Source organism: Chinchilla lanigera, unplaced genomic scaffold (assembly GCF_000276665.1).
Source record: "Chinchilla lanigera isolate Chin_1 unplaced genomic scaffold, ChiLan1.0 scaffold00027, whole genome shotgun sequence".
NCBI classification, from domain to species: Eukaryota; Metazoa; Chordata; class Mammalia; order Rodentia; family Chinchillidae; genus Chinchilla; species Chinchilla lanigera.
The window spans coordinates 17,565,726-17,591,503 of record NW_004955428.1 but is presented as its reverse complement, the minus strand read 5'-3'; the positions used below and the strand labels follow the sequence as shown (position 1 = coordinate 17,591,503).

Below are 25,778 nucleotides of genomic sequence, written 5' to 3'. Positions count from 1 at the left end.
TTCCTTCCTTCCTTCCTCCCTTCCTTCTTTCCTTCCTTCCTTCCTTCTTCCTTCCCTCCCTTCCTCCCTGCCTCCCTCTCTCCCTCCCTCCCTTCCATCCTTCCTTCAGTGAAGGTGTTTGACTGCTTTGTCAAAGATAAGTTGAGTGTGCTTTAGACCTGTTTTGCATCTTCTCTTCTGTTTCATTGATCCTTGAGTCTGTTTTCTGCCATGCTGTTTTTATCATGGCTAAGATTGTTTTCTCTAGTTCTGTGAAGTATGTTATTGGTATTTTGATTGAAATTGCATTAGCTGTGTTAAAGGGTTTTGGAAGTATGGCCATTTTCACTACATTGTGTCTGCCTATCCAGAAACAGAGACTGTCTTTCCATTTTCTGATATCCTGTTTGATCTCCTTTTTCAGAGTACTGTAGTTTTGTTTGTGATGTTTTGTTTTGTTTTGTTTTGTTTTGGTACTGGGAATCAAACTCAGGACCTTGCACTTGCCAGGCAGGCGCTTGTGCCACTGACGTATATCCCCAGCTCCTCAGAGTACTGTAGTTTTTATGGTATAGTTCTGTCACTTCCTTTTTCAGATTGATTCCTAAGTATTTCATTTGTCTTGATGCTATGGTGAAAGGTGTAGTTTCTCTAATTTCTCTCTCAGTGAGTTTGTTATTTGTGTATAGGAATCCTGTTAATTTTTGTGTGGCTGTGCTATGCTGCCAAATTTGGTTATTAATTCTAAAAGTCTTTTGGTGGAGTTTTTGGGGTCTTCTGTGTAGAGTATTATGTCATCATCAAACAATGATAACTTAAATTCTTCCTTTCCTATCCATATTCTTTTTATTTCTTTCTCTTGTCTAATTGCTCTGGCTAATATTTCCAGAACTATATTGAACAGGAGTGGTGATGGTGGTCATCCTTGTCTTCTCCTGATTTTAGACTGAAAGCTTTCAGTTTTTGGCCATTTAGTAGGATGTTGGCTATTGATTTGTCGTAGATAGCTTTTATCAGGTTGAGATAAAGACCACCTATTCCCATATTCTATAGGGTTTTTATCATGAAGGGATATTGAACTTTGTCTAATGCTTTTTATGTATCTATTGAAGTGATCCTGTAGTTTTTGTCCTTGGTTCTGTTAATATGGTGTATTACATTTATTGATTTGCATATGTTAAATCATCCCTGCATCCTAGGGATGAATCCTGCTTCGTCAAGGTGTATAATCTTGATAATGTGCTATATTCTGTTTGCAGTATCTTGTTGAGGACATTTACATCTATGTCCATTAAGGAAATTGACCTATAATTCTTTTTTGGGTGGATCCTTCTCTGGTTTTGATAGCAGGGTAAGACTTGCTTCTAGGAATGAGTTTAGAAATATTGCCTCCTTAGTAAAGAATTTGAGGAGTAGTGGTACTAGATCTTTTCAGAGGTTCTGGTAGAATTCAGTGGTGAATCCATGAGGACATGGGCTTTTCATTGTTGGTCTGATAATATGCATGAGATAATTTCAATTCCTTTACATTTATTTAAGCATGTTCTATGAGCTAGTATGTGGTCTGTGTTGGAGAAAGTCCCGTGTACTTCTAAGAAGAACATGTATTCTGTTGTTGGATAGAATACTGTAGATATCTATTAAGTCCGTTTGTTCAGAGATTTGTTTCAGCTCTGATATTTCTTTCATTTTTTTGTCTTGTTGATCTACTTGTGACAGTGGGTCCTGAGCTCCCCCAGTACAATTGTATTAGTGCTTATCTGATTTTTCATATCCATTAGTGTTTGTTTTATGTAGTGGGATATGCTATTATTTGGTGCATATATATTTATGATTGTGATCTCTTCCTGTTGGATTGTCCTCTTAACAAGTATGTAATGACCCTCTTTGTCTCTTCTGATCAGTCTTGACTTGAAGTCCACTTTCTCTGCAGGTAGAATAACTATCCCTGCTTTTTTCTGGATTCTTGTCACATGGAATATTGTTTTCCACCCTTTGATTTTCAGAGTATGAATTTCTTTTTTAGTTAACGGTGTTTCTTATTGTTGGATCTTGTTTCTTGATGCATTCTGCCAGTGTGTTTCTTTTGATTGGTGAATTAAGTCCATTTATATTGATGCTTATAACTGGTATGTATTGACTTATCCTTGTCACAGTATTTTCCTTTTGTTGGTTCCCTTTCTTCCCCTTCTGTTTACTTGTTTACCTTGCCTGGTGGGCTCATTATATTGGCATTCTTAGAATTGTCCTGATACTTTTTTGTAGAATAGCCTTAAGAACTTTTTGGAGTGCTGATTTATTGGTCATGAATTTCTTCAGGTGTTCTTTACCATGGAAATATCTTATTTCTCCATCAATTTTGAAAGATAATCTTGTCAGGGTATGTCAATCTGGGCTTGACATTTAGGGCTTGAAATAGTTCACTCCAAGTTCTTCTAGACTGAATAGTTTGTGTTAAAAAGTCTGCTGTGACTCTGATGGGTTTTCCTTTGTAGGTGATTTGTTCCTTTTCTCTAACAGCTTTTAATATTGTTCTTGTGTTGAATTTCTGTAATCTTGACTGTTATATGCCTTGCTGTAGTTTTTTTTTTTTTAATCTTTACTATTTGGAGTTCCATATACCTCACTTATGTATATCTCAAGTTCTTTTTTCCATACATGGAAAGTTTTTTGTGTTACTTCTGTGAACAGGTTTTTTTTAATGCCCCTTTTGCTGTCTTCTCAGTCTTCATTGATTTCAGTTAATCATATACTAGTGTTCTTTGCATCTTCCAGCAGCTGTTAGATTGATGTTTTACATCTTGCTATTTTTAAGAGGTCTTTCAATTGATGATCACCAAGCACAAACCTGTCTTCTAGATTGATATTTTAGGTTCACATTGGCTGGCTGTGCTGCATATCCTTTCAGTAGAATTTTTAATCCCTAGATTTCTATCTGAATCTGTTTATAGAACATGGTTCTTTTCTGTGTTGTGTATTCATGGTTTCCATGTGTTTCCTAAGCTCCTCTATTTTTTTTTTTTTTTTTTATCTATCTAGATTCACTAATCATTTCCTTCATCTTGGCTTTCATCTACTTATTTCTGTTTTGTTTTTGTCACACCTATTGATCTGGTTTTTTACTTCCACTGTCACCATTTCATAAAATTAAGCTGGGAGATTTTTTTATTTCTTCCACCTCAGTGCCCCCTTGATTTGTCCTGAGCAAGTTAGGGGTTACAAATTGCATCTTACTTCCATATTTTCTCATTTTCAGTTTTTTGTTGTTTTATATATTTTTCTACATTGAAGGTTGTAAGTCACTTATTGTGGTGGATTGACAACTGGTGGTCAACTACTAACACCCAGCTGAGCTAAACTAGCATGATGCTGGGTATGAAGGGCCCAGCTGAGGATTGTTGCCAACAACATAAAAAGAACTAGAGAGGAAGAAGTGGGGGCTGTTGGTTTTCCTGGAGGAGCTTGTCACACTGGCTTTCCTGATATGAACTTGGCTTTTGGCTGTTGAGTGTGTCCCACATTCCTACCTCTTCAATTTATTAGGGATGAAGAGTCGCTGCCTGTTAGGACTAGCACCGAGTTCTGTGGTATCAGACTATACTATCATTTATGACTCTCAGACATTCCAGGTACTGGTATACAAAGAAGATCATTTGATCACAGCAACTATGTCATTGTGGGTAAAGTAGTACAATCAGTAATAATGTTAGTGTAAATTATTATTTTGCCACCTTCAACCTTATGTACAAGATTTATAGTTACTATAAGACAAAGCATAAAGTTATATACAGTAAATACCCATTCAGTAGAGCAGTTTTACTCTAAGGGGAGAAAAGGATAAGAGGAAAAAATAGCAAAGTAAAAGAGGAAGAGACTAGAAACAAGGCTGAAGGACAAAGGAAGATTATTCAAGGTGTGGGTAATCTGGTAGGAAGTACAGGAGGGAAAGAAAGAAGGAAGGAAGACACAAAAACAAAACAAAACTAAAAACAGTGTTCATACTCACAAAAAAATAATAACATTCAAAGAGGTAAAAATAAAAAGAAATTTCTCTGTGATTTCAAGCCTGTGGTTATCTTCTGGGATCTGTAGTTTTGTTGCAGTTACCCATTCAGGGTATGACTCTGCTCTTACTGGTAGACAGAGGAGGTGGTCAGAGCTCAGATATGTCCCGGATAGCCCTAGCAAGCCTTCAGTAGGATTAGAACAGGGTGTCAGCTCTGGTACTTTCAAATCCACAGAAGTCTAGACTGATCTGGCCTCTGGCTGTGAGGTTGAGGCCTGAATTTTTCACCCTACAACACTCTGGGTGTCTCTTGCTGGCCTGACCATGGCTCCTTGACCCTGGATGTCTCTCACAGTTGTGCCTCACCCAGTCACTGTGATTTCAACACCAGGAGCCCTGAAATGAATTCAACCCATGGCTGCTCCAAGTCCTGGGTGCAATTGGCCCCTCCCTAAAATGACATCCAGCCAAGTACCCTCCAGTTGTTTTGACTGGAGTCACTCACCACCTTTTGTAGTGCACAGCATCCACAGCTCCATTCCACTGATGCATTTTTACAAGGAGCACTCTGAAGTCACCCACCATCACTGAGTCTCTCTAACTCGCACCTCTCTTCCTCACCCATGAGCCAGGAGCCAGGGTAGGGGGTGGGAGTGTGGGGACAGTGCAGATTGCCCCCTCTTTTTTCTGTGTTAAGATCTGTTACTTTGCTTTTTCTGTTGGCTCCAGTTTTCTCTTCAGATCCTTCCTGGGTTCCGGAGACCCCCCACTTCCTCCTTCTTTTCTTCCCCAAGTTATTTTCCAGTGTCTAGGTTCTGAATCTTGGAGAAGTTGATTTGGTGCTGCTTATCACCCCATGTTTATGGATAATCTAGTTTTGTTCCCCTTGAGTAATCCTGTGTAATACATAGGAATGGAGTGGTTGGATTATTATGGCTTGATATGTTATAACTTTCTAAGAAACCGTCAAATAGTTTTCCAAGTGGTTAAACTATTTTATAATTCCATAAGTCATCCTGCCTTTATTTTCACACTTGAAGAAACTGAGGTTTTTAGAGCTGTAGAGATATACCTAAGGTCTTGAATATGTTCTCCAAAAAACAGTTTGCCTTGTGATTAAAATACTTTTTTAGTGAAGAAGCTGTGATATGACTTTGAACCCAGAAATGTGAGTATTAGAAAGCCTTGGCTTGTTTTTTTTGTTTTGTTTTGTTTTTTTGTTGTTGTTTTTTTTTTTCATGGAATTTTCATATGGTAATTTTAAAAATAAATGATCATTTTTTTCATTCAGGATATATTCTTCCACCCTAACATTGTAGAACAGTGTGTTTAATAAAAATTCTAGGAAGAGTGTTAATTCATTGAGAGTTCTAGATGAAGAAAGGCTCTTTACTACTATTTTTTAAGTGTAACTTTCACTGACAAAATGAGGTCAAACAAAGCTTAGCTGGCTGTTGGCCCAGACATTACAATCATTGCAATGTGTTCACCCTGCACTACCCTGGGGCAGCTGTAACTGAAAAACAAAAACAGCACAGATGTATTCTGAGTGTGTTGGTGACTTAGGTGATGTGTATGTTCTTTATCTTTTGCTATGTTGTTCTTTGAACTATTAGAAAGGAAATTTTTTAATAGCCTACAATTTTAGTCTTATCAGAAGAGTGAAAAGGCTAGCTTCAGCTTTTAGAAAATAACCGAGCTATTCACAGCAGTGTTGCTAGCAACTAAAATAGGCCCTGGTACATAGTAGGTCCTCTTTTTTAATGAAAGAATTATTTAACTTTTTAAAATCTATGTTGTGTATTACCATACAATTTTATTGTTTTTCCACTGATAATGTGTGTGATGTACTGGCAGGGTAGGAAACTAAAATAAGACCAATTCAACATTCATAAATGTTCAGCCTAATTTCTGTAATTTATTTATAATCTTGGGGTTCATTTCTTTGCCTTAAAAGGAGTATAACTAACTCCCCAGACTTTGAGGAAAAAATAAAATGACATAGTATGTGAAAAGTGATTTGTAAATTCTCAAATGGCATTTTCCAAAATAATAACAAAGCAAAAAGAGAGGACCATAGCTCTTGCTATCCCTTATGATTTATTCAGACTACTTAGGGTAGGTAGCACTCACACCCTTAATCCTAGTACCCTTGAGGCTACCACTGCACCATAAATCAGTCCCAGCACCACACACTCTAGATTTGACCACCTCTAAAAAAGCCACACCTATGACTGTGTGAGGCTTTGAGGGGACATCTAAACACAAGCCATAATATTATCATAATGTTTTTGAGATGAATGCTGGTTATTGTTTTTGTAATTTGTTCCTTTTTTATTGTTGAGTAGTATTCCCTTATATAGTTTATGTGAACACTCATAAATTAGTAGACATGTGAATTATTTACAGTTTTAGCCTCCTATGAATAAAGCTGCTATGAATCCCCATGTTTGTGGATATCTAGTTTTGTTCCCCTTGAGTAATCCTGTGTAATACATAGGAATGGAGTAGTTGGATTATTATGGCTTGATATGTTATAACTTTCTAAGAAACTGTCAAATAGTTTTCCAAGTGGTTAAACTATTTTATAATTCCATTAACTGTGTGTATCAATTCTAGTTGATTCTGTCCTGTATTAGTCTTTGGTATTGCCACTGTCTTCAGTTGTAGTTATCCTTACAGGGATTTTATGGTCTCTCACCATGGCTTATATTTGCTTTAATCCAATGGCTTGTCATGGTGAGCATCTTTTTATGTACTTATTTGCTAACCATATAGCTTCCTTTCTGAGGTATCTGTTCACATTTTTTGCTAGTTTACTATTGTGGGTTTTTAAAATTGAGTTACAAGGGTTCTTTACATGTTTTAGAATGAATTATTTGTCAGATGTACATATCATAAATATTTTACCACAATCTATGGCTTGTCTTTTGATTTTCTTAAAAGCATGTTTTGAAGACATTTATTTTTTTAAAAACCAGGGTAATGGTCAATGTTTATTTTTTCCAAATGATATCTAGTTGTAGCAGCATCATATTTTAAAATACTCCCCTCACTGTGTGCTTTAAAAATCAAAATTGATATAGATTCTCTGAAACTTCTTATATGGAATTTAAGTTAGAATTACATAAACCTATAGGTATATTTGGAAGAAATAACTAATTTCAAGGAACATGTTCTATCAGAGTTGCTAAATTTGTCATGAAATTGATCATAGTCTCTTGTTACCCTATCATACGATAACTAACCCTTCTTTTATTTCTGATATTGGCGTTAGTCTCTTTGTCCAGTCTAGCTAGAATTTAACAAATTTTGCTTAATCTTTCCAGAAAATTTACTTCGTCTTTGTTGCTTGTCTCTTGTTTTCCATTTCATCAACTTCTCTAGTCTTCATTATTTTCTTCTTTGTATTTACTCTTTGTAGGCTTTGATGCGGCCTGGGAGAATAGACCGAATTATCTATGTTCCTCTACCAGATGCAGCTACAAGAAGGGAAATATTTAACCTGCAGTTTAACTCCATGCCAATAAGTAATGAGGTGGACCTAGACGAACTCATCCTCCAAACCCATACATACTCAGGAGCAGAGGTAAAATAATTCTCCTTAGAACACCTTAGTGGCTGGGGTTACAGCTCAATGGTAAAGTGCATGCTTAGCATGTGCAAGGCCCTGAGTTTAATGCTCAGCACCAGGAAAAAAAAAACTAGTGCAAGGCCCTGAGTTTAATCCTCAGCACCAGGAAAAAAAAACTAGTGGGAAAGAAGCAGTGGCTTGGGTCATCAAGCAAAAGAACTCATTGCCAAAAAAAGTGTCAAATAACTGTATATTAAGAAATTTTAATACAGAAAATTAGTAAGTTGATTTGTACCTTACTTGGCCTTTGTTGTATCTTAGTTGGTTTTTATGTTGTTCCTATTGCATATCAAAATAGTCCTCAGAGAAGTAGCATATAGCGGGAAGAACATTCTTCTGCTGGGCTTTTCATGGAGTAGTTTCCAACCAATCACATACTTCATTCAACTGGTTTTTTAATATTTTTTAAATTATTTTTTCTGAAACAGGGTCTCACTATGCAGTTCAGGCTGGCCTTGAATACACTTTGTAGCCCAGGCTGGCCTCAAACTCATGGCAATCCTCCTGCCTCCAACTCCCAAGGGCTGGCATTACAGGTGTGCACTGCCACATCCAGCCTGAACTGTTTGGTATATATCAAAGGAAAATGATAGTGCAACCTTTCTTGCTGTTTTCTCATAGAGAGCATAGAATTGAAATTAGAATATCATATGTATAAAGGCCTTAGCAAATAAATTATATTATTATCAGCTTTTACCATTTTGGAAAATTGTCTCAATGTATTTGTATATTACAGATTTTCTTATTTTTTAAAAAAATTAAAAGCTACTATTTGCCCTGAACTATGAAGGTAGATATTCAACAAGAATTTTAAGACTTCTATAGGAAATAAACATTTATTTTCTGTCCTTACCAAATCTTTACTTAGGCTATTTTTATTTACAAAATAAAGCTCCATTAAGTAAGTGTGCAACTTCCCTATGTGCATTTCTTAAGAAAAAGACATACTATGTACTTCAACACAGAAATACCATTGTTAATACCATCAGTATGAATTTACACTGGAAAATTAATGATTTTAATTAACAAATTGTAGGTCCTGTTTATTCTGAATTATCCAAGAGAGTGAGGCTCTAGAGCTATTGTTTGCTATCATAAATCATCTGTAAAAATCAAAAGGATTAACAAACATAGTAGTATTTGGAGAATCCTGTCAGTAAATTTACAGGTAGAATTGACTTTAGTGTATCATGTAGTTACAGCTAATAACATTCAAAAGTAAATCTCACATCTGTTCATTGTTTTGTCTTCAGAACTTCAGAACTTCTGTCTTCAGGGTATTTTACTTTCTTCTTTTATTTATTTATTTATATTTAACTCCACTGAGGGGAAGAAGCCATTTAGAAAGTAGCTTGAGAAGCAGTTGGAGCATACTTACCTTTAAGTCCTGGTTGAAACAGTAATTGTTATGAGCATCTCTTTGGCATGACCATCCATAAAAAAATGAATATTCAGTATTACTGTTAATTAATCACTCCACTATTTCTAAAATTAATGTTTTTTATGTGAGTTTAAGGGCTAGCATCATGATATAATGTGGCAATTTATAGGAAACAGCAAGGAGGTGAAACTAAATCTTTCACTTGCATGAAACAGAAGAACAGTTAGCAAGGTGTAAATGTGTCCTTTCTCACTTTGAAGTAGCTCATAGCAGTACAGTCTTGAACATTGAAGTGTACAGTCTTGCTGAAAAGATAAACTCCTTTGGTGTCAGATATTGCGATAGCTTGCTAGTTCTTAGGTAGCACATGTATTATCCAATCTAAAATGCAGCCACATTTATTACTAACTTTTATATTAGATCTCCTAAAACTAGTCACAGGAAAGGTAGCAAAGAATTCTGTGCTTCATGATGCTCAGGCCAGAGAGGGGGTGGTACTGTGATCCCATGTATCATCAGTATATTACAATTTTGTAAAAATTTTACCTCAGAGCTACATCTTAGTACTTTGGTGGGTTTGAAAGAGACTTCTTTTTTCACTTTTTCACATCAAGTTTTTTCTTTTGAGGGGAAAGGGGTCTAAAGTTCTGGGCAGTTCACAAAAGAGAAGTTTTTTTTTTTTTTTTAAATGATAAATAGGAAATTTATGACAGTCAGCAACTTTATATAAAAAATTAAAGTCTCATCTTTTTTTTTTCTTTCTGTCTTTTTAGAAAATGGTGTATAATGTCTAAAAGTCAAAATTAGGTTTGATTTTTTTTTTTTTTTTTAAATAGTACCATGAATTGAATGCCAGAACCTCAATCACTTAACTCCTATAGACTCAGTATTTTGTTAACTGATTTATTGCCCCTCCAGGCTAAGGCCATATCCATATCCTCCAGTATGAGTTAGAACAGAAGAAATAAAGATAGGTGCAAAGAAGACAAGGAAAATCATAGTTTTAAAATTGCACATTAAGAAAACTGTAGCTTTGGGACTCAAATCAAAGTTAATCACGGTTATAATATTGCTTCCAGGAAACTCACTCCAAACATTCTTGAGTCTTAAAGGTACAATAAACCTGTAAACTGAGCCTCTGCTTTTTCAAGACTTACAGATTCTACAAACTTTCACTTTCAAGTAGCATGCATGGTTTCTCTTTAGGAGAAATCCAAATTATTAATAAAGAGCAAAATAAAAGATAAATAATAAGAAATAGGGAGGTAGATCTTGCTCAAATGAGAAAGAAGACCAAGAGATAGAGAGAGGGATGAGGAAGGGGAGAAGTGGGTAAAAAAAGAATTGAGATGTGTTATGTACAAGTACCAGCTCCACACAAAGAGGGTAAATGTTATGTACTGCAAATGTGTTGAAAGAAAAGAAAGGGAAGGAAGAAAGGGCAGGGAAAACAAAAGAACAAGACATGTTAGCCCATGACATGTTAGTCTGTGTTGTAGTCTCCAAACTCTGAGAGGCTGAGGCAAGATCACAAGTTCAAACCCAGTCTGAGCAATTTAGCAATTTAGTAAGACCCATTCTCAAAATACAAAATAAGAAAGGCTAGGGATGTAGCTCAGTGTAAAGGTTAGGGGAGGAGGTTACTGTGTACCACGTCTCTAATCAGGCACAAGCAAATGGTTTGCAGTCTCACCTAAGCATTAATGATACACATCCTATGTTTTGATTCTTAGGGGCACCCCAGAAACACATAAATACCCTGGCCCCAAACCAGGTGCCTCTCTCTTGAGCACTTGCAATGTTTTCTCTGAATGTGTACATCTTTAATTCTGCTTAATAAATTTCCATGACTCTCACTGACATATCCTGAAGAGGTTTTCTGTGATAAGTCAAGAGCGTACTCCATGGGTGGAGCAAGTTAAGGCCTCCATCTCTATTTTGAGGAGACCTCCTTTGAGCCTTGTCCAGCAATAAGCACAGAACATGTTTATCAAATACTTGATAAACTTGGAGGGAAAAAATATTTTAAACTTATATTTAGGAAATAGACTTCCAGTTGTTTTTTAAGAGGAGCTCCTCAAGAAATTGTCAGTTGATTACCTTTACAGGACAGTAGTATATTATGTTCAAAATTATAGAAAGTTGATACAGCAAGTGAGTTCAATGAGAATGGCACTCACAAGAGACCAGGAGAGCAGGAATGAACAAAGCTTTATTGAGCCGGCTGACAGGCAGTCTCTAACCAGGAGCCGGAGAAGATGTCTGTGTGGATCTGGGTCTCACCTTTGGTTTAAGTACATTGTTAGGTTTCCATAGTTACCATTACCTCGTTTGGGGGACTTACAAGAATGTCACACAGTTAGCACAAAGTTTATCTTTCCCAGGAGCTGCTAGACAGCCAAATTCCAGTTGACCATTAGTTTAACTTTTAGCTTCCCAATTTGTCTTGTTTGTTCTGTTCCTACTTTATGACTCTGCTCTCCTTTAAATGGGTTGATAACTAACCAGGGCAAAGAGCTGAAAAGTGGGGTCAACTACAGCTTAAATGAACTGAGGGAACTTCTCTTTACGTGGAGTTAAAAACAGAAAATGGAGTCTCTCTTGCCCTATCAAAGTCAGTTTTATTTATTTATTTATTTTTTGGTTTTTCTCTGGTACCGGGAACCGAACTCACGACCTTGCGCTTGCCAGGCAGGCGCTTTTGCCGCTGAGCTAAATCCCCAGCCCCTCAAAGTCAGTTTTACTTAACTGTGTACTGCTAGCTATATGAACAAGAAATTGTGAGGTGAGCCAGAGATGAGGAAATTCTTAGCATTCACATTGTTTTTGAGAAGCCAAATGTTTAAGTATCATAAGTGTTCCTTTTATTTTTAATTAAAAAGTTATAAAGGATGATGGAGATGATTCTGGTACTTTTGATGACAGGGAATGGGGAAAAGTTACTTTGAAAACATTTTCATTTTACCTGGAAATGTATTTTGCCCAATCATCATTGTTCTATAAAAGCCCACAAAGCCTCTCTATTTGAAATAGATCCTTATTTGTTCTCTGAGCCATTCCATTATCCCGCCCTGTATGAAGAAGTAAAGCAGTTTTTAAAACTCCTAGAGGGTCCAGAGAGGAAGTTTGTCCCCAACTGGAGGGGGAATATAGTCATTAGGAAGTAGCTTCCAAGAAAGAGGTAGTGAAATATTTTGTATTGACTCAATAACCAGATAATTTATCTGAAAGATAAATAACTGTTGGCCTCTAATTTTTTCCTTTAAAGTGTAAAAGATTCACTTACATTGGGAGTTTTTTTATTGTAATTTTGTGTTTTAGTTCTAGAAAGTATTTAATACAATTTGTTAAAACATATTTCAGTGTTTTTTAAAGCTTTAATTTCATGTAAACCTAGTGCATTTCTCTCTATTTTAATATTAAATGATCTGTCTTGCCTTGAATTCTTTTCTATATTCTGTCCTCTCTAGGGTCTATAATAAAAGGAGAGCCTTAAATTACTTTTCTATCTTGCTGGTTAACGTTCCTTCTGACATCTTTTTTTCTCCCATACAGTGAAAACAGGAGCAATTCTAACTACTTGGAATGTCCATATTCTTTCTACATGGCACCTCTTATAACAGTGTTCCCCAAACAAAGAAATCAGGACCAGTGTATGACAATCTGATGAGGAGTTACTGTTTATCTTAACCAACTGTCTAACAACTCATCTAAGAATGAGGATTCAGCATAAGCTCTCCACTACTACCACTGTTAAAAAGTAGCTGGCAGTAGTGTACCTGTCTCCAAAGTGAATCAGAGCATCATAGCACCTAACATCTCCTGAAACCCGTCTGCATTCTACTTTTTCCACTTAATAAGAATCTGCCCTATGAAAACATGCTGCTATAGCCATCTGGTCTTTTGTTTATATTTAAAATCTTTGTTAAAAAAATTAAAAAAAAATCTTTGTTATCTGTATACTCTTTCTTGAGTTTTTTATTCTAAAACTCAATATCTAATCTCACAATTTCAAAATAATTTTCCTTAAACAACCTTCTAAAATCACTACTTTTTGTCATTAAACTATTGTGACCACCTCACGTACAAATGACCTTTCCTTTTGAACTCCTTACACTTATTTCTGTTTTTACTTATTTAGCTCTTAGAATATTTTTCCTTGTAGTTACTTTAATATGAGCAGCTGTTTCATTCCCCCAAAGATTCTCTAGGACCAAGATGTAAGCCTTGCACTTCTTGGTAGTCCAGTGAAGCATCTGATCCTCATACTTAGTAAACATTCATGTTGAATAAATAATAGATTTAGATGTTCATTCTGATTCTACCAACCAAAAATGTTGGCTTTAGCATTGATTTAAATGGCACTTTCTAATTTTAATTTTCTTTTTATGTACGTTATTATATTTGAATGCTCTTACTATGGGAGAAATGATCTAATAGAAGCACTGAGCAAAAGCATTTGACTGTTCTCAGGTCCCACAGCAAGTGACAAATACATTAACAAAACTCAGGTCTTTCATTTCTTTTTGCCTCTTCATGGCTTTTAATGAATAGAATAGTCTTTGAAACTATTTGCTAGTTCCCCTTTGACCTCTTTTAGCCTGTGGTTAATTACTTAGCAAACTAACAATATATATGAACAATAATTGCCATTATCCAACTGTCTTTTCATTCCAAACATATATCGAGTATTTTTAATTAGGAATTTTTAAAAATTCATTTCCCAGGTATTGTTATTAAGACTTGCAGTTTAGAGGAAAAGACATATAAACTAAACCATGTAACTAAATTTTGTATAACTGTGTAGATGGCATGACCTAGTGATGTACAGAGTACTACAGGAGAGAGAAAGAATAACTGACACTAGCTGGGATTAAAAGGGATAGTTGATGTCCAGAAAGAAGTGTTTGGCCAGTCTTAATAGATGTTCAGGAGTTCCCCAAATGGAGTGTTTCTGGCAGATAGAAAGAGATGCATGAAAGAACATGGTGTGATCTAGAATCAGGTTAAATGTTACTAGAATATAGAGTCTCTTTATGTGGAAATAATAGGAGATAAGACACAAAAACCATGGCAGACTTAAATGTAAGGTAACCTGGATGTCAGCAAACTTGCTTTTCTCCTTTAAACAGTGAAGAATCAGTGAAAAAAATGTAATGAGTTGGATGGTTAGATTTGTGTTACTGGAAGATTGGTGGCATATGTGTCTCAAGATACAACTAGCTAGCCAACCAAGCACTGTTTGTTTGTTTGTTTGTTTTGGAGACAGGTTCTTGATATGTAGTTAAGGCTGGCCTTGAATTCACTATGTAGCCCAGGCTGCCCTTGAACTCATGGAGTTCCTCCTGCCTCAGTCTCCCAAGTGTTGGAATTACAGGTCTGTACCACCACACCCATCTCCAAGCACTTTTGTGTGAGTAAAAAAAAAAAAGATTCTCCTTTGTGTCCCTGGTGACAGCTGCCTCCTAGAGCAAAAAGTTTGTCAAATGGAGCACAAGCTACACTTCAGTCCTTATTCAGTCCTTCTCCAGACACCCTTGTGTGAGCAAAACCTTCACTTCTGTTTAAGACTCTCCTTTTTATCTTATCTACCTCTGTATTGCTGACATTACCTAATATGTTACCTCATATTACAGCTGATGTATACTCACTGAATAAACAGATTTCTATTTTTAAGATTTGCCTCTGAGCCTTTGGACAAAAATAGTAAATATTAAAGATATCTTCTGTGCAATACATGTACCTTCATTTTGCCATGTGATATACCACTTATATGAATGCCAGATTATTTAAAAATTAGGTGGATTATGTACGGACATAATGTAACATGTAACTTTGCATATACACTCGTATGGCAGTGGGGAGGTGAACCTATGGCACACATGTTATTTTTCTTTTAAGACAAAAATGTTAATGTATGAGTTGTTTTTTCTAAACTGAGACCTCAGTATTCAGGTTTAATTTCAGTGTTAGCACTTTGTAATGACTGAGTGCAGTTTGGGTACTTGTCTCTAAAAGGTTCACCATCACTATCCTAGAGTAAAGCCCTTATCCTTCATCTCTGTTCAGTGGCTAAAATATGACTGTCCCATTATAAAATGAATTATGAAAGACCCTTCAAAACAAAGTCAGCATATACTTCAAGTAGACATTTGAGACTAACTTTTCGGTCAGTCCTACGATGCTCCCCTTAGGCCCTCCTCAGGTGCTTTATGATCTACAAGCTAAGTGAAAAAACTTCATAAAACCTAAGACCTGCCTTGGCCATTTATTACAATGTGAGTTTGGTTAAATCACTTACCATTTCTCATCTGTTAATAAGGGAGTAGAAATATAGTTTCCTCATTTCTTTCTGTGTTAAAACTTGTATGATTATGTACTTGTCATAGATTGTGTAGGAAATCTCCTAGGTGTTGGTTCTCCAGGGATATTTAATATGGTTGTGCTTATCTTATAATATGTCCAGGAATCTGGCATCTTGAGATCTTGTTCAGTGCTTCTAAATACTTCCCTTTGTGGCCTGCAAATCCTAATCACAGAACCAGAAAACTGGAAACCTTATGACTCACAGTCTATAAAACTCAGATTTTAATGAAATTCTCTTTAACAAACTTTAACAATTTTACACTGAATATAAATGAAAATTTTTCCAGCTTAGAGATTCTAAAGAACAGTGCTTCCCCACCTGCCCTTGTCCTGAGACTCTGGTTATTCTACTTTCCAGCTTCCTTAAGAGCAAATGCTAGGCCAGGCATGGTGGTGCACACCTGTAATTCCAGCACTTGGGAGACTGAGTCAAGAGGATCACCATAAGTTTGAGGCCAACCTGGGCTGCATAAGCAAGATCAAGGCCAACCTGCACTACCTACCAAGATCCTGTCTTAGAAGAATAAAATAAAACAAAACAAATGCTAGTGAAGTTACAATATCTATAGTTTTGGATCCACATGTATAAAATGTTATAAAATAGAAATATGCAGTAGCATACTTTTGCCTTAAGTTTTTTGTTAGAAAAATAAGTAAAAGTTACACTGTTGTTTATTATAACTTGTAGTTTTAAAACTTCTGGTATTCGGAAATGTAATGTACATCTAATGAATACAGTTCTGGGGGCTGGCGATTTAGCTCAGCAGCACAGCCCCTGTCTGGCAAGTGCAAGGTCGTGAGTTCGATTCCCTGTACCGGAAAAAAAAACAAAGAATGAATAGAGTTCTGTATTTTCAAACTTCAACCTCTACTTCATTTGGCAGTACTGTAATTCGAGTGACCTGAGGGTTATTTTAGATAGGATGTTTACACCAAAGCAAATCATCTTCCAAAACCTTATCCTTCTATACCTACCTGTATTACTGATTCATGGACAAGTGTTTAAAACTGCTGTCAGTTTACAAGAAGCATTAGTCAGAAAAGAAGTAGATATTGAATGAGAGGCTTGTTACAGAGGCAACAAACCTACCATAGCATTTTATAATTAAATATGAAATCTCTTTTATATAGAAGAAGTAGGTCCAGACACCAGGTTAGTCAGGAACTGCCAATAAGTTAATCTCCGCGGCTGATAGCCAAGGCAAATCTGTCTCTATGAAGAAGTACTTGCACTTGTGCTAATGTTGATTTCAACATTTTAATATTCCACCTTGTTTGTTCTCTTCCAAATTCTCCATCTGCTTCTTCATGTTCTTCAAAATTCTTGTACAACTGTTTAATCCATGCTTCTCCTTTTTTAGAAGAATGATAAAATGAGGAAATACCTTGTCAACTTGAGAGAGAGTACAGTTTTTGAAAAAAAAAAAAAAAAAGTATGTTGTTAACTCTGTAGCATGGATTTTAGTGGTGTCAGGTATTTTTATTTGATTATCTGAGTTAATGAAAGACTAATTTCTAATACTATAGTATTCCTAATCTATATATGAAAGGTATACTATCAAAATAATGTGAAAATTGTTCATTCTTTCAAGAACATTTTTTGCTGTGGTTAGCGTGCCTTATGCTTACAGAGTGTAAAAGGTCTAAATCCTAATGCCAGCTCTACCGATTTCCTAGCCATATTACTAGGCTCTACTTCAGAGTTGTCCACATTAGATAACATCATTTATATAAGATGCATATCTTAGCACATAATAAGTATCCAATAAATAATTTTATTGTGTTTTATAACTAGCTAATCTGATCTCTAATACTAAAATCTGTAAGTTGCCTAGTTTTACCATATTTTATCTTAGATTTTTATGCATACTCAGAATGAACATCTCATAAAGATGTTTTTAGTTTCAATGGTGTGTTCTTTAAATTCACACTATATTTCATAGTTACATGCAGCATTTATTTCAATCAGTTTATATTTATAAACACTTGTAATCGGGGCTGGGGATTTAGCTCAGTGGCACAGGGCCTGCCTGGCAAGCGTGAGGTCGTGAGTTTGATTCCTGGTACCAGAAAAAAAAAAACAAACAACCAAACTTGTAATCCCTAAATTAGTTTTTCCTTGTTAAAAATATGTACTATTATTTACTTTTCAAATGTGTAAGGCTAATGTTTCTTTACAGTCTGTATGATAGTCTAGAAAATAACTATGCTGGCACCTTGATTCTAGAATTCCAGCCTCCAGAACTAAGGCTTAAGTCACATAGTCAATGATATAGCAATCCTCATGTCTTCTGTTGGGAAATATACTGTCCCCTCCCAAAAAATTATGTGTTAGTCACCTTTCCCATTGCTAGACAAAGTACCTAACCCTCACAAAGTAAAGAAAGAAATGGTTTGTTTGGCTCACTATTCCAGAGATTTCGGTGCATGATTGGCCGGCTCTAAGGCAGAAACATCGGGTAGAAGAGCATGGTAGAGCAAAGCTGCTTAGGTCATGGTGGCGGGGAAGCAGAGCAGGGGAGCAGCACCAGAAAGAGGAAGGGTAAGGGACTAGATCTAGACCCCAATGTCATGCCTTCACTGAACCACCCAGATGTACCCACAAATGTGCTTTACTAATCCCCTGGGCAGCTCCCAGACCATTCCACTTGACAGTATTCACCTTAACTGTCATAACTTCCAAAAAGCAAAACTTGGGTTTGCCATGGACCAAGCTGTATGCTGAGTCCACACAAATAAAGCACACCCTGCTGTAGCCTTTTACAATTTCTTAGACTCTGAGTCTTTCCAGCACTCATTGGAACTTTGGTAGACTTGCATCCTTCTTGTATACCATATGGTTAGGCCTTCAGTGGTTATATCTGTACTAAATATGTACAGATTTCTATTTCTTGTCATTTTTTGCGAAACAATGCAGTGTACAATTGTATACATCACACTAGATATAAAAAGTAATCTATAAACAATTTAAATTATGCAAAAGGATGTGCATAAGTCATATGCTAATGCTATGAGGATCCTCAGATGTTGGTATCCCCACAGATCCCAGAACCAATTCCCTAAGGATACTGAGAGATGACTATGTTTAGTTTTAGCAACCCAGACTAAGAGAGCTGGTTACACCACACATCAGTGTGGCTCAGGTCATCTTAAATTTTGGATTTCTCTTCTGGAAACTAATAAATGACAGTTACCAGTCCTTAACTCCATCCTGAATTGTCCATAGGAATCAGATAATTATAAGCAGTTCTTAGTTTACCAGAAATATATTGGCACTTTCCTTTTGAGAATTCAGAATACATTTTTTTCTGGAAAGTGATTCTGTGTTTATTTCAGGGTAAATATGTGTAGATATAGATATGTATATATATTTGGGGATTCTTATCTCCAAAATATTTGTCTCAATAGAAAAATTAGGAGTGTTCATTCTATCTTACTAAAAGATAGACCTTGACTAAATATAGTTACTATATTTCACATGGTATTTTAATTTCATATAAGCACAGACTTTTTGGAGTGGTTGTAGGCTTGCAGAAAAATAAATGAGAAATACAGAAAGTTCCATAAACGCCTTATCTCATTCCCTAGATTTCTCTGTTTTTAATTTTTCTCATAGTGTGTTACAGTTATCAGACTGGCATGATACTTAATCTGCTAAAGCTTACAATAAGGTTCATTTTTGTGTTATACATTCTATGGATGTTGACAAATGAATAACATATATCCACCACAACTGTATCATACAGAACAGCTTCTCTTCCCTAAAAGTCCCCAAAACTCCTTCTCTTCATCCCTCCCTTTCTCTGCCCAAATCTCTAGCAATCAGTAATCTTTTTATTTTCTCCATAGTTTTACCTTTTCCAGAATGTCCTACTGTTATCATTAGTCTCTTCTTTCACTTAGCAAATGCACTTAAGGGTCTTCTATGTCATTTGTGATTTTATAGCTATTTTCTTTTTATTGTTGAATAATATTCCACTTTCCTAATGTGCAGTAACCTATTGAAGGACATCATGGTTGCTTCCAAGTTTTGGCAGTTATGAATTAAACTGGTATAAGCATTTGTGCAAGTGTTTTTATAGAATTAAGTTTTTACTTCTTTAAATACTAAAGAATATGATTGATTTTATAAGGATATATTAAGGATATGATTGATTTTATAAAAAGCTGCCATGCTGGAGTTCTAGCACTTTCCAAGTATTATGGTTTTGATTTGAAGTATCCCCCAAAATTCAAATGCTAAAGTCTTGGCTGAGTCAGGTATGGTAGCGCATATCTGTAATCCCGAGAGTCTAGAGGCTGAGGTAGGAGAATCATGACATTGAGGCCAGCCTGGTCTACATAGGGAGTTCAAGGCCAGCCTGTACTGTATAGTAAAAAACTGTCTTTAAGAGGGGTGAAGGAGCAAAAACAAAACCAAAAATAAAATGAAAGAGGGGATTTACTTATTGATGGACTTTTGAGAATAATGAGATTACAAGGGCTCTAACTTCTTGAGTGAATTAATCCACTGATGAGCTCACAATTTGATGGCATTATGGGAGGTGAGGGAAACAAGTGGTGGGGCCTGTTGAAGAGTGTAGGGCATGAGGTATGGGCTTGGGTATAGTATATTGCTCCTGTCTTCTTCCTCTTTGGCCCTCACTTGTCTGCTTTCTCCCTGCCATGAAGTGTGCAGCTTTGCTTCCACCATAATACTCTGTATTACTTCAGGCCCATAGCAGTGGAACAACTCAACTACAGGTGAAACCTCTGAGACTAAGAGCCAAAAGAAGCCTTTACTCCTTTAAATTGTTTTAAGTCAGGCATTTTGTCACAGCATGAAAAGCTGAGTAACCCATGTGTGCCCTAGCCCTGAGTTGGATACTCAGCACTGCAAAAGAAATAGAAGAGGAAAGAAAAGAAAGGAAAAAGAAAGGGAGGGCAGGAGGAAGAATAGGCAGGCCAAACTGCAAAAGTGTCTGTTACCATTTTGCATTCCCATCAGCAGAGAATGAAGTGAGAGTTCTTATTACTCTGTGTCTTTGCCGGTGTATTTTATTGTTTGTAAGATAGATTTTAACTATCCATGTTATGGGTTCATTGTTAATGTACAGTTCCCTAATGACAAAATATGGAGCATCTTTTCATGTGCTTATTTTCCATTTGTATATTTTCTTTGACGAGATACCTACTCAAATCTTCACTTGTTTTTAACTACATTATTAGTTTTGTTATTGTTGAGTTTTAAGAGTTACATATTTTGGATTCCAGTCCTTTATCAGAATTGTGGTTTATATCTAAAATTCCCCCTAAAGTCTCATGTGTGCAGAGTTGGGGCTGTTGGAAGATTGCTGGATCATAGGGGCTCTAGACACATCAGTGGATTAAACATAGACCAGTGTATAGTTGATTTACTATTAAAAGGTGGGACCTAATTGGAGAAAGTAGGTCAGTAGGAGCTTGTCTTTGGAGTTTCTCACTCTCTTAACTCTGGTTCTCCTGCTTTCTTTGATTCCTACCTGCCATGAATTGAGCACTTTTCCTACCCTAAGTTCTTAGGCCGTGTTTGTCATGGCACCAGATAATCACGGACAGAACCCTCTGAAACTGTGAGTCAAAATAAACCAATCATCCTTAAGTTGAATATGTTTTCTGCAATCATCCTTAAGATATGTTTTCTAAAGATTTTATCCCAGCCTGTGGGTTGCAGAACTGAAATATAATTTCAGTGAATTATATTCAGTGAACATGTATTTTCTGTAGCAAAAGATGTTTAGATTCAAATTTTTAATGTTTATAGGTAAAAATTACTGTATTAGCTCATAATGTATTTTTGTCTTCATTTATAACTGATAACTTACAAATTTTAATATCAAGAGAGAATTATTCCCTCAAAGAACTGTTACCTATGAAGTTGTCATGGTTTGTGTCTAAATGTCCCCCCAAAGACTCAGGCAGTCATGGGGTGGGGTTCTAGATTTTAATGACTGATCCATGGTCCAATGCTGGGATTATGGGTGTGAGTGCTACACCCCAGAGCAGGTAGTTTGCATACAGTATCAGGGAGGGAAAGAGACTGGTTGCTGCTCTTTTTTTCTCTTGCTGCTTTTGCTGTTTTTCACTGCCATGAACTGTTGCCTTCTGCCATGTGCCACTCTGCCTTGGAGCCAGCTAATTATAGACTGAAACTTCCACAAACTGTAAGCTAAATAAACCTTTCCTTCCTTAATTTTGGGTGTCAGGTATTTTGGCCAAGCAACAAGAGAAAAGTAACCAAGACAGAAGTAAACATACGCCTATATCTCCTCCCACCCTCACTAATGTTATCTTCCCATATTTTTAAATCACATACTTCTGCCTGCATGAATAGGAAAAACCAATTCTTAGGAACTGGGACTCCTTACTCAACAGGAGCAGTTTTAACTTGGACATACGTTACTGGTATTTTATATGTAGATTACACATCACACAATGGCAGTCTTACATAGCCATGTTTTAAAACTCAGGATAACTTTACTAGCAGGTGATGCATGCAGGAGAGGGTGCATTTTGTTTTGTTGGTTTTTTTTTTTTTTTTTTTGGTTTTTCTCCGGTACCGGGAACCGAACTCACGACCTTGCGCTTGCCAGGCAGGCGCTTTTGCCACTGAGCTAAATCCCCAGCCCCTGGAGAGGGTGCATTTTAAATGAAGAAGTACATTGGAGAGGGAAATGTGTACATGTTTAAAATATGTTAGATTCAATAACCTTTTCTTATCCCCTATTCATAATACTTTGAGCCCTACTAATAAGTAGTTTTATGGCCTTGGGAACTTTCTAACCTTTTTGTATTTCTTGAATGAAGTTATTTCTGGGAACCTTTCTATCTTTGCAATTATGAGGGTTGATATCTATTATATAACTCTTGCATTGCACTATTACCTATAATATTAAAACTAATGCCAAGACAAACTGTCTATAGCATGTCTTTTCCAAACATATCTAATGGGATGTATTATAGTAGATAATAAAGCAACAAAACACATTCTTATTCCTAATTCTACCCACATTGGAAGATTTTAAAGCATAATATCAACAGACTTTGATTCTTTTTGCATGCTTCCATGAGGAAAAAGTGGATTTAAAAACTGAAAGCAAGTGTAAAACAGTATCCTGATTACATAGAAATATAGTTACAAACTTGTAGTTTCTGTTGGCTGAAGGTATTTTCTTGTTTCCCCATTTTTCTTCATTTGATTCTAGCTAGAACTATGTTGTCAGTATTTTTTAATTAGAATGAAAGTTCACTTAGTTATGTTTAGTGGATTGTTTGCGGATTTATGCATTAATGAAAATTGAGACCACCTTGGGACCCTAAACTTCTATTTCTGTAAATGTATGACAGATTTGTAACAACCTAATAACCCTTCTAACCCTGGCTATCTTATTTCCCATTGACTTGCTCTAATTTAGAAGACTGACTTGTGATTTTCTTTAGAATTGTTCTATTGTTTTCCTTCTAAAGAAACCTTCCAACTTCTTTAGCTGTCCTAGAAATCTGCATTTACATAAACATTAAAGATTGAAGATTGATCTATTCTGTTTCATTTTCTGTGTAAGATCTTGTCTTTAAAGCATTATTCATTTTTTTTGCCCCTCCCATCAACTTCATAGCCATGGTTGTCTCTTATGTGACATTTTAAAAGATATATATTACCACAAACCCCTCCCCCCATGCACATAAAATATTTTTGAAGAACACATGGACATTTAAGGATTTTGTGGTGCAACTACAGCTTTATGCAGCTATTTCTTTGAGTCATCTTTTTTCAGCTAGATACTACCCCATCTAAAATCCATCTGATTACCTCCAACCTGCATTAGTTACCACTTCTACATTGATATTCCATAACTTCTTATGCATTTCTGTTTAATGCTGAAGCTTTTCTTTAAAACCTCATTATGACAGAAGTCACTAAATGGAGCTGGTTTTGAGAATCTTGACTAGTGAATGAACCTTTACATAGAAAAGTAATTTGGGCAGCTTTTAAAATAGGTTCTTAATTTAGCCCTCAATGGTAACAAGAAAGTTATTAAAATATGAATGTGTACAGTATAATAAAATTACATTTTTGGACATACTTTCTTGTAATAGTTTCTAATGGTTGATCATTGCTTCAGCATGTCTATAGGAAATATTCTGGTTCACTTTGAAATCTCAGCTATGAGTCTGCTGTTACCTTATACTCTTTGTGTAAGTTCTCTTTTCACTTCAGATCTGTTATTGCAAAGTGTTAGAGTGTGTGCTTCTTCACTATAGCCTTTTAAGACCAGGGCCCTTAATTTCCATACAGAGCTTTGACCCCTAATTTGCTTACCAAAATGCTGACCGTGCTCTCTGTTACCATAGCTCTTTCTATTCTGATTTAAACTCTTTATCTGTGTTCTCTTTGGCGGCCACATGCTGCTTGAGCCCAACATTCATCTGGATGAATGGCAAAAGGAAAAGTATTTACATGCCTTTTGGCAAAGAAGAATTCCTCCATGCCTCCAAACTGAAGTCAGATTTTATACAAATATGCAAACTATGTATTTTTCAGTGTGCTATTAAATATGTTTCAGAATCCAGTATATTCAGATTTTGTTTAAGAGTTTAGGACTTACATACTGTATTTTACACACTGTATTATAGTGTGAGTTACACACTGGATTGCTGTTGTCACCTATCTTGATAGCATACTAGAAAAATATAAGTGAAAAATATTTCATCATGCAGGAGTGAATTAAAATAATACAAACAACTAAAAAATATTAACACATAATACCTCGAAACCACTGTTCTAATTTAAAGCTTTATAAGCATTTCCTCATTTGTCTTCCAGCAGCCTTTTAAGTACTACTTTATATCCTTGATGCCAGTGCCATCGATTTTAAGAGACATCATCAAATGGAATAGCTTTACTGTGAATCTGTTTTGGGGGCACAGAGGCTTTTTATTGTGCATGGCTATTTTATGACAGATACTAATTTTAAGTGGTAAACATTTAGAGTATATCTTAGTAATATCCTTAAGCATTTCAGAAATTCAGATCTAGGTCACAAGATAGAGCATATTGGCATGGTTGTACATGCAGATAACTCGGCATGTTGGGTTCTGATTTGTTAGGGATAGATCTGTGGAAGCTATGGAATGACCCACGGAAATGTCTGAACATTGTTAGATAAATTCATTAAACTCCTGATTAAATTCAATAACCTGTCGTTCATCTCTGCTGTATTCTGAAACCATACTGAAATGAAAGTAAAGAGTAAGAAGTACATAAACCAGCCTCTGAACTTCTCCTTGTCATTGCTTCATGCTAGTATCATTCCCCCTCAGTTCCCAGCATTGGATACTATAATGAAGATCAATATTAGTTTGGGGTTGCATTGCTTGCGAATCAGATATAAGTTACAACCAGAGAAATATCCACCTGACAAAGCTTGTAAGCACACTTAAGATATAAGTGTCAGTGTCACAATGACATCCACCTGAATTAGGTTGGGGGTACTATAGATAAGTCAGTGGCCTCTTGAGTCTTTATTGGCCTTCATTATACTTTAGTAATAAGGTAATATATTAATATTGTTCGTGATAATTTTATTGAGCATTTACCATGTCTTAAACATAGTGTTTTACATAACTTACCTAACTTAATACAAAATCTCATAGATAAAAAATTACTGTACTCATTTTATAGATGAGAAAATTGCAGTTTAAAGTAGCTTTTTCAAAGTCCTATAACTAACAAACTAGTGGAACCAGGACTTTAGCTGAGGTCTGACTCCAAAGCCTGTGCCTTTAAGCCCTAATTTCCTTGGATAGCTATTATTTCTTTAGAGTGGTTTTGAATGTTTTTGTAAATAAATGGGGGTACCTTCAGAAGAAGAAAAAGTTACTGACGGTGGAAGATCTTCAAAACCTTGGAGACAGAGATTTCTAACCTAGCATTTTATGCCAAACCAAATTTTCAGATTCATGTGAGAATTGAGTAAAGCCATCTTCTAAGTATTCTAGAAGGGGTAAGGTTATACCTTGTATATAAGGCTGCTGAAGACTAACTTTAGCAGCATTTCCCAGAGAAAAGGAAATTATAGTCAAGTAAGTCATAACTGATTGACTCCGTGTGTGTATTCTTCTTCTTCAATTCACAGGTGAGCCACACTTACCTCTACACTTCCATATGTGAAACATAATGGGTAGTTACTCTATAAACAAATCATAAATTCTTTAGTTGCTCTGCCAACTAAAGAATAACACCTAGAAGTTATCTGACCATATTTTCCAGATACAAAATGTAGTGACCCTGTGTTGCTTGTGGCCTTTCAAAATGTTATAACCTATATTATATTGTAAATTCAACTAACAGCAATATTCTCTCAATTGAGTAATTAGGGAAAGGAAGGGATCAG

The 25,778-nt window shown here is 35.9% G+C and overlaps 1 protein-coding gene across 2 annotated transcripts in view; it reads left to right on the top strand.

Annotated features, from left to right (window-relative positions):
- Positions 1–25,778, top strand: part of Spata5 (spermatogenesis associated 5) — a 298,091-nt gene that overhangs the window by 231,975 nt on the left and 40,338 nt on the right. For both annotated transcript variants that reach the window (XM_005386755.2, XM_005386754.2), the window contains exon 15: positions 7,410–7,574. In XM_005386755.2, the coding sequence (XP_005386812.1) occupies positions 7,410–7,574 (165 nt within the window). The remainder of the gene's footprint in view (positions 1–7,409; positions 7,575–25,778) is intronic.